A 10,388-nucleotide genomic window follows, 5' to 3' on the forward strand; every position below is an offset into this window, starting at 1 on the left:
TTAGCTCAAAGCAGTACAGAGTCACACAGAGCTGCTAGCATGACTATAGACGCTAATCCAGTTTAAATATTGTATTCTTACAGAAAGTTTTGCTATTTCTCTATCCATGTTTAGTTTGACTTTAGAATATCACACAATGACACACAGTATGCTGTAGCTGCTGAACAGTGAGCTTATTTGCGCCATTGAGCGCCATTTCCTGTGTACAAATGGATCAATAGCCACAATAGATATGTTCTAAATGAAACTACATTATATCAAAGGTGAACCACATTGACTGGACAAGATGTGTTTTTAATATGAGCTCAGTTTGCTGTATGTATGGCATGGTATAGATAAGTGTGCTGAATGTAGGAGAAGCAGTTTAAGAAGGAGGAATGAAATGCAGACTCTCTTTGCATGCTCTTACTACTACTTTCTCTCCTGTCTGCCTTTAGTGCAGCCACTCATGGCCTTTCACTTCTTTTCCCACTTTCTCTCTTCAATATTTCCCATCCATTTTGTCTGTCTGTCGTTACCTTTCCATTAGCGCTTGTTCTTTCATTCTGTCTTTCCTGTCTGTGTCTCTGTCCCTCATTTGTGCTCTGTCATCTTTCGTGTCATCACATATCACATTTTGCCGTGTTTCCTTTCCTCTCCTCCGGCGGCCCTGTCCCTGTATCCTTTCCTTTTCCTTTCCTCTCTTACACATTTTCCTCATCGTTCTATTGTTTCAAATTGCTTGTCCAATTTTCATCCAGGGCAGTGGTTGGGTTAAAGGCAGCCCAGTGGCACTGAGCTCCAGTTCTAGCACGCCAAGCCGCGGACGTCGGCAGCTCCCCCAGACCCCCCTCACCCCGCGGCCCGGGGTGGCCTACAAGACTGCCAATTCCTCCCCCGTGCACTTTGTGTCCAGCCAGGCCTCTCTGAGTCCCGGCCGGCTGAGTCGCGGCCTGTCGGAGCACAATGCTCTCCGACACAGCGGCTCCCGCCACTTCCCCTGCCCTGTCACTCGTATCAGCTCGGAGCCCTTCCTTGGCCGGGGCCACGGCGAGGCCCTGGGCAGCCCGTATAGCAGCCTCCGGGACCAGCTGGACGTCTTCCAAGATGCTGCGTCACTGTCGCCCAGCCCCCGTACCGGACGCTCATCTCGGACCGCACTGCCTCGCATGATGGGAGCCCTGCTTCCCGCTCCACAGCAGAACCTTGGGGTGCCCAACGGGTACCACTTCAGCTTCGGGGGCAGCACCAGCCCAGGCTCTGGCGTCAGGGCACCCAGGTATTACCAGGAGGCAGAGGAGGACGAATGGTGCTAGCATGGCTTTAAATCGACCTTTTTAATGCATTTTTGAGGAATTGTGATGAGTTTTATCATCTTCTTTGAAGGCTTCAGTTTACATTGTCACTGTGTGTGTACTGTATAATGCTGTATTTTAATCCTAACTGGGAGAGCTAAGGTTAGGGAGAATATCTAAACAAGGATAAAGCTTGAGGTGGATAATATTTGAACGTGAACAAAAAAGTGTCATCTTTATCAAAGGGCACGTGGCATTATGAAGCAGGAGAGTAGACTTTTTGCCAATATCAGATGTCTTACAGTAGCCATCCTTTATTTGCTTTGACTTCAGTGTTTTGTTGATACCACCATATTGACCCTCAAACACCAATATATTATAAACACAGGCTGTACATTAATATGATAATACCACCTGTTGATGGAAGACAAAGGAAGATCCAAAGAAATCTTTGGATGATATAAACTCAAATGAGTCATTTCATGATATCTACCTAACCTGCGATGTCTCATTCCTCCAGTCCATATTCCATGAAACCATTCAACAGAAGTGCTGGTGTTTTGTGCTACATCACTTCAGGGTTTCTGACCCAGTAAAACTGTAATCACATTATAGCAAAAAAAAAAAAAAAAAAAGTCCTGTGCTGCACATACTGCTTTGCTCTGCAAAAGGTTCTTGCGAAGAGTGGCGGAGTGTGTGCAGCTAACTTTTTGGCTCATAGCATTTAGCTAATACTTAAAGCTGCATCAATAGATGTTTGGCCACTTGGGGGCAGTGCAACAAACTGTTAACACAATACTGACATAATATCACATTGTAGTTGTAGCTGTTATGGCAAACGTGCAAGCAAACAGATGCCTATTTACACATCCAGCAGGCGCAGAGCAAGATTAGCATTCGTCTTGTTTCTAGCCACTCAACAAATGGAAGTTCAATACATACTCTCCTTTTAGCTCTGTTTTGGTTTCCACCTACTCATGAGAAAACTATGTCTCTTTACAGGTACACTGAGTTTATTAGAGCTATTTCTTTAAAAAAAAAAAAAAAGTTTCCTGCTGCTGCTGGAAACTTTGATGCTGATGAGAGCGATGACACAGAACACATTAAAGTTGTGAAAGATGCTAAAATGTTAGATGCTAACAACAACTGAGCTGAAGTGCAGAGTTGGTGATAATTCTGTGTGGGTTCGTCACTACGAGCAACCCCTTTCACTTTAAAAAGTAAAAATAATGATTAGTGCAGCTTTGCTGTTAGTCTCTAATTATTTCTATTTGTATAAATATATATCATGATCTGCTCTGATTAGCAAACCAGGTGAAATTATTTTGTGAAGACCTCCAGGCTACATTGAGTATGTTGCTAACACTAGTTAGCTCATCACAGCTCAAACTGTTCTTCTGTAACAAAGCTGGTATCTGAATCTGAAGGCTGATATTTAGCCCAGCAGCACGACATCTGCAGTAATGGAGGAAGTGCACGCAAACACGTCGACATGGCTTCAGACCGCACCAAACTCCAGATGAGTCGTGCATTCTTCATCACCTTCCACATACTTACTACAGCCAACAGCACATGACAGGCAATTTCATTTGTAAGTAAGTAAAGTTAGTTATTGAATCTGAAAGTAGTTGAAGGTTTGAAGCGTTTGGGAGTCAGTATGGCAGTTTCAACACTGCAAGTCATGGAAACACGACAAAAAGCAGGTCAGTCGTCCAGTGAAACGCTAGTTTGTTGACGTTATAAATGTTGGAAAACCTCAAAAAAAAATATGACACTGTACAAACAGCTGTGTTGTTCTTTAGTTTAGGACTCTATCATTCCATGATGATGCCTAATCCTTTATGACATTCCCTTTGTGTCAGTCGATTAGATGAAGCGCTGTCACACAGACAGCGATCGTGGTTTCGTCTGTTAACCGTTTCTTGCAAATTTAACGAGAGAAGCAGCTCATGGTAGTGAAACGTACCAGACTGACTGATTTGTTTTCTTAAAAGATATCCTTGTAGATGTTCTCTTTTCATTGTGTGCATTTTTTTGTATGACATAAAAAAAAGTGTGTTTTACGTGAACTGCTTACGGTTTGCCATCGTTTCAGGTCTAATGTTTCTTACAGACTTCTTTGCGATGTTTTAAGACAAAGTGCCTATCCTTTTAGATATACTGTAGAAAAAGATGCAATGTCAACTGTTTTCTAATGCATCCACACTTGAGTAGATGTTTGGTTCATTCTGTATGTAGCTCTGCAGGAAAATATGTTGTACAGAAAGCCTTATCTGCAAGCAGAGAAACAATACCTACAGTACGCTTAAAAGACAGGAATGGAAAAAACGGCCTTATGAAAGTCTTTTTGTTTTTGATAAACCATAAAATCATGTAAGGATGGGGGAGCAGAGGCTATGCGAGCATTTAACAACTATGAAAACTGCATAAATATATCAGTACAGTACATTAATGCCAGTAACACATTGTGCATGTTTAGATGATATACCTGGTCGGATACATGCTATGATGACCTGGTTGACTTTCTTTTTTTTTGTATTTTTGGTAAAGGATGTCAGCGTGAGCCTCGTGAGCTCCTGTATTGCCTTCGATTTCATTGTTAGGACTGTGAGTGTGTGTTGGTCAGCTGGAGTCTGATGGGTGGGGGGGGATTAACAGTGTGCACTTTCTGATTTAGGGCCCAGAGTAGCAAAGATAGATCCAGATAGACTCTTTATGGGTATTTGAGTCAAGTCAGGCCCTGTGTGTGTGTGTGTGTGTGTGTGTGTGTGTGTGTGTGTGTGTGTGTGTGTGTGTAGAGTAAAACTAACACTGGTAAGCATCAGCTGTTGTGGATGTATTTTGCATTTCTGGGTCCAGTTTATTGTTTTTTTTTTCCATACTCATGGATAACTGGCAAAAAATTGATGTTGTAATGTCACGCCAAGATATTTCCAGCAGCTACTGTACACTGGAGATTGACAGCAGGAAATGTTTCAGCAATCTAACTCATGCATATTAAACATCAGGCTCTGGTGTTAGAGTGAGGAAGGTTTACTGAGCTGCCATATTACACTGTGGTGTTCACACAGGGAGGAAAATGATTATAACTGGCTCACTTCTCCACTAGCAGAAAACAGACTGCAGTGTGATAGTGTTACTAGCTGTGTCCCAGTTCTGACTACACACTCATTCTCAGCAGGGTTTGGAATATGTAGTGTGGCTAAATAACATCAGCAGAAGGCTTCTGTTTCAAAATCAAAGAATACATTTATTAATAAGAACCAAGCACTAGCGGAGAGCTAAATATTTATTTTGAATTTACAATTCTTTGTCAAAATCATCAGGGGGAGGCTCTCTCTCTCTCTCTCTCTCTCTCTCTCTCTCTCTCTCTCTCTCTCTCTCTCTCTCTCTCTCTCTCTCTCTCTCTCTCTCTAGCCCAGGCAATGCTGGATTGTTTGAAGACAACACCAATATAAATATTTAAGGATTAAATTACATGTCAGTTCATTTTCTTTTCATCAACATGAAAATAGTGATGAAGATATATAGTGAGTGGGACATTTAACAGTGCTCTCGTGCTCTCTGGTTGACAAACTGTGTAACGCAGACACTGATTTATTTGTCTAGTTCTAGTACACGCTGTAGACTTTCAGCATGTAGGAAGGAATTGGGACACAGCAACTGTAATACGTCCACATACCTACTTGATTGAAAGCATGAAGTAAAAGCTTCTTCGTGGGGGAAAAGCAGGAAAGAAGTGAAGTAGAAGTAGCTGACGAGGCAGATGGAGGGAATGCAGTCCTGCTGTAAACAGAGTTACAGAGTTATATAATGAGACTGCAATTTTGAAAGTCTGTCCCAAGGTGGCAAAACAACATCTGGCTGTGTGAGGCATGAGAGAATGTGCTTACACTCCAAATAAAAATGACACCTCTTCATCACTCAAACTACTCCCGTATGCACAGAATATCACAGGTTGATATCTAACAATGGTCAGAAGTGGATTTGACCGCACTGGAAGGTGGATTTTTTTCCTTTAAGTGGCCCTACTGGCCGACAACACCTGCCCGGCTGCCTCACTCATCTCTGCTTCCAATCTGAAGGAGGGAATTCTCCAGCTGTCACGTTTCTAGAAACACATCTTCACAAACATCTTCTATCAGAGCTCTGGAGGACTATCTGTCAATGCCTGATGCTAAACTGTACTCCGCTCTGAACCGGACAGCACTGGACACAGTATGTAGGCTGATTTACACTCAATCAATACTTGTTATATGCAACTTGCTTGATACAAATGACTGGCATCAACATCAGATTGTCTTTTTGTGAAATGTCGATCTCTTGCTGTGTTTTTCTATCACAGTAAACTACAACACATGGGAAAAGGTTTGAACCTTTAACAGAAGGTGAGATTGTCTTTCTGGAGGATTTGTTGTGAGAGTCTGACCCCTCAGCTTGTAGCAGGGGACAGACAGGGGCCTTGTTTAACCACAGCGACACACACTACAGGAGCCAGACACAAGGCAAGAGACAAGATGAGAGTAGGGCTATGCAACAAGACAAACCCATCTCTCCATCCGTTCTGTAGCTTTACATGCTTTTTTCTTTTTCTTCAGATTCAGGCTTCAGCATGATTGTGACCAAATGTTTTCTAGAAAATGCTATGAAAAGAAAAATGCAAACAAAAAAGACTTCAAATGCATAAAGGCACAACGTGTAAACAAGAAACAGATAGAATATTTAGGATTACAGCAACTTTATACATATATTTGCATGCACAACATTTACCCACTGTGACAATGTCAAATGGAAATCCCATGGCACTCAATGGCAGGAGGTGTTTTCTACTTGTGTCCTGTGAGGTCACAATAGAAGGGTTTTCATAAATCATAACTTGAACTGTGTCCGACTCATTTCCTTTTGTCAAAGACAGGAACACATTCTTCTGCAGATGCATTCGTTATGTTGAAGGTTTTGTCATACCATGGCAAAAAAATGATTTGAAATAGCTGTACCTTCTTTAACTATGCGGCCTCTGAATGAAAGGTACTCGTTTCCAAGTCTGGACCAACTGGCCACCAAACATTAGAGGCGAGCCAACCTCTTTATTTCTGCGTACCATTGGCAGTGTAGATGTGGCTTATTCTTGAAAAAATAAAAATGTTTGCATGTTCTAAAGATGTATGTGCATGTAGAAAACTTAGTACTTTTAGATACCATGTGTTATTTTGTTGTTGATTTTTAATATTTGATATAAACTGTGGGGTTTGTTGACAAGACAAATTTATATTAAAAACAGTATTGAACATTGTTGATAGTTCCACCCCGTGCAGCAGAGCTGGAACATTCCTTTATTTGGGTCTTGGGATTCAGTGAAATGTTTGTTTGCCTGATTTCTGTTTCTTGGCCAGACTTTGAATTCTGCAGTTGTTTCTACATTTAACATTTTGTATGAAGCAAAGTTCCTTGAAATAAAAAAGAATGAAATGAAACTGTGTCTACATGTGTGATTATATCTGAATGATTTCAGTGTTTACATGCAGCTGTTGTACACTGTCTGTATTTAATCTGCTTGATAACTGAATGAGTCAAAGATGTGTGAAAGCTTCAGAGATTATTTTGTCAAACTACTGCGACCTTTCACATGACACCATGTCATTTGATCCATTGTAAAAATAAAAATATTGATCAGTGCAGCTTTAAGTGACAGATGACATACATTACTGCACTAATTAAAGTCTGATGAGTTCAGTAATGCTCTAAATTAATAGACCGTTCTCATTTGACCTGTCAAACACTAATAAGTGCAACTGATAACATTAACAGTCAAAGTTCCAGTTAAAGGGCTCTGCTGTCATGCATTCAATGCTGGCTTATTGGGATTTTAAAGCCACTGTGTGTACAGTCTTAATATGATTATAGCCTCTTTCAATTTTTTCTTCAGATACATTTTTGCACAACATTTTGTCCCCCATCACTTACATTGAGAGCACATTGAAGGGGATCTTTTAATAGCCAGTATGAACATGAGGAAACAACAAGGAAAACCTGACTGTTTTAGGAAAACTTGTGAACCTGTCCTCTGATGAAATTTAGCCACCATTTATGTTTTGTTTTTTTTTTTCTTTTTTTTGCTCCTTCTTAGGACACAAAAGGAAGAAGTTGCAGAGTTGCAATATTGTAAAGAAAAAATCAGTTTCTAACATCATGAATCTGCAACTGTGGAGACCTGATATATTTTTATTTAAAAAAAAACAAACAAACAAATATTTATGTTTATTTGAATAGAATTATATTATAATATTATTAAGACATTCAACACTCTTCTTTAAAATAAATAAAAATCTCACCTCTAATCTGGAAGAAATAGGTGGACTTTTAAGAGCTGATCATGCTCCCCTGATAGCTAACAAACACCAATACATCAAAAATATTTATGATTATTGATTCTTCTTTTAGTTTCCTGTTTAGAGGAGCCATAAACTGTTAGAACGTGCTATGGCAAGTCAGTGTCAGAAATAACTGAAGTAAGGAACTGAGAAACTATAAGTTATCCGTAGTGTTGTTAATAAGGATGGCTAGACATAAATGGATAAAGCTCTCTAGTTTTATCCAATACTGCATTCAGTCAAATGAACAAAATTAACAGTTTCCATTATTTTCTGATAGTGAATTTGCTAAAAGCTAATTAGCATCTAGTCTTCCAGTGGGCGGGGCAAGAGCGCGTCAGGTGAATATGATTGTTTTTTAAAAGGGTCAAACGTCAAGTGAGAGGAAGAACAGAAAAGAGGTCAAACAAAATAAAAGCATTTACAGCATGCTTGTAAAGCACTGTCCCATATTAACATGTACAAATATTAATGTGTGTATATAATATTATTACTGTCTAGCTTGTTGTTTTTGTTGGGGTTTTTTTTACTGTTGACAAAAGCATTACATTCAATATTAGTTTCACAGTACGGCAATGATTTGACAGTCTAGACCGGAAGTACAACTGTTAAGTCTTGCTAGCTTGACGCTGCTGAATAAAACTGATGGAAATGTAACAGCGGAGTTACTGATAACTAACGATGAAATATACAAACACGTTTTAACATGAGGCTGTTTTAATGTTCGGTCAGACTTTTTTTATTTATTAAAACAATAACGTGACAGAACAAAAACGATGTTTTCAGTGCGGAAAGTTCAGTTACTGTTGGTTTATTTTGTGGCACTTGATGCTGTGGACGTAATGTCTTTGCATGGAAACACATGGAGTTTTCAGCAGACAGGTAAGATTAAATATATTCTACCTATAAAACTTTCACATAACCATTCAAATATGAGAGAAATGATGCAATTGGACAACCGAGAATTGCGCCATAAAACTTGTGAAGGTCTCAGTACAAAGTACCACTCTGTAATATTTCTACTTCACTCCTTTAAGGTTTATGACATGAATATTACGTGTGTAAATGAGATGCCAAGTTAGCCAAGATTATCCTACAGGTGTTTTATAAATGAATGTATGATCTCAACTAAATAATTTTCATTGTGTGCCTGAGCTCTTAGTTTAATTGATTGTTCCTCACAAATCCCCTGAAATCTTTTATCATGAAGCTACATTTGCAGATGGGTCCCTGAATTATGATAATGAATTGTAGTACCAGAGACTTCCACTGAGAGCCGCTGTTGCAGCACTAAAACATCATCTGTTCTGCTGTTTATATGCTCTGCCTGCAGTTAGTGTGTACTTCCTGTCCTGGAAACAAAACTTACAGGTAGACCACCCACCTGATGCACAATCATCACTCTGTAAACTTTTTATTTGTGCTCATTCAGTTGACTGCTTGCATATACTGCACACTGTGACTCTCACTTTGGGCTGAAGGAGTTTTCCATGCCCCCCTGTCACCACCCTGGTCCTAAAATGCACCTCCATATACTGGGGAAAGTATTCCCTTAATGCTGAACTACACTATTTTGTAGCTCTCTTGGGCTTTTAAACACACAATATGTTATTTCTGCCGCTAGTGGTCTCTCAAAACAATAACAAAAGAGAGTCTGATGATGTTGTGAAGTAGCGTGGGATCATGGGAGTTGTTGTCTTCATCAGTTTTCATCATTCAGAGGTCTCCTCCTCTCCAAAACAAACATACATGGGGATTAAAACGGGTAAAATCACTGAATAAAGCAGTTTCACATAAAAAAATTTCTGATGCTGTTTGGGAGGATGTCAGGGAGGGGCTCTGTGTGAGCCAAGCTGCTGCTAAAAATGACCAAGATCTAAAAAGTTTATTGTAAAAATGTGGCTTAAAACTGAATAAAAGTCCATTTATGAGAGTTTCTAGCGGACAACCACAACACTGATGTATTATTCTTCAATGTGAATGGGCCTCTGATGTCTTTTAATTGAAGATGCTATACGCAGGCAGTTGTGGTGATTGAACTAGTATCTAGACTATTGGCATGTCCCCAAAAGACAAATATTAAGGTTTTCTCCCAGAATTGTATTATCAGTGTCATGGTGGAAACTCCTCTGAAACAGCTTTGTATGTCTCTTTCTCCTGAGAGGTGGGAGGTCTCTCCTTTCAGGAAAAAAAAACCCTCCTCCGTCATGTTTAACAAATTGCATGATAATGGATGCTCACTTTCTATTGCTTGTGTATTCTAGAAAATGATACATAGAGTTGTTGAAAAATTCCAGCAACTTAAACATCACGTGACCAGTCTGAGTTGTGTTGGTGGGACTGATCTGTTTTTTCTGCCTTGTTTCTTTGATTTGTAACATGTTCTATGATAAAAGGCCCGTATTCAGCAGCCCTTTGTCCTAAATTACAAGTCAAACATAGGAAATATTGTAAAGATAAATGTAGTGTAAGGAAAGGGAGGCGTTCCTGCCTATTGTACTCCTGTAGGAACTTTTTTGGTGCTAATTGGTCTGATCCTGGTGTACTTGGCACCATGGCCCTGCTGTATACAGGTGGACATGAGTGCAGTATCCTTCTGAAGCCTATTAAAGAATGAGTTGAGGTATCTCTCCTGAGGGAATTCCTTCTTTTGATGTGTGACATGCAGACAGTGTGGTATTATCAGCGCTGTTGTATCTTATGTAATGTTTGAACAGTACACTGGGCAGAAAGCTGATCTGTG

General features: G+C 39.9%; 1 protein-coding gene across 7 annotated transcripts in view; it reads left to right on the forward strand.

The window, feature by feature from the left end:
* cacna1ba (calcium channel, voltage-dependent, N type, alpha 1B subunit, a) overlaps positions 1-6,748 on the forward strand; it is a 147,779-nt gene extending 141,031 nt beyond the window's left edge. For 6 of the 7 annotated variants that reach the window (XM_044362938.1, XM_044362952.1, XM_044362960.1 and 3 more), the window contains one exon: positions 741-6,748. In XM_044362938.1, coding sequence (XP_044218873.1) covers positions 741-1,295 — 555 coding nt within the window. In that variant the 3' untranslated portion in view covers positions 1,296-6,748. The remainder of the gene's footprint in view (positions 1-740) is intronic. The other variant, XR_006405207.1, reaches the window with a different exon arrangement.
* The last annotated feature ends 3,640 nt before the right edge of the window (positions 6,749-10,388 follow it).

Source organism: Thunnus albacares, chromosome 2, assembly GCF_914725855.1.
Source record: "Thunnus albacares chromosome 2, fThuAlb1.1, whole genome shotgun sequence".
Classification (NCBI taxonomy): Eukaryota; Metazoa; Chordata; class Actinopteri; order Scombriformes; family Scombridae; genus Thunnus; species Thunnus albacares.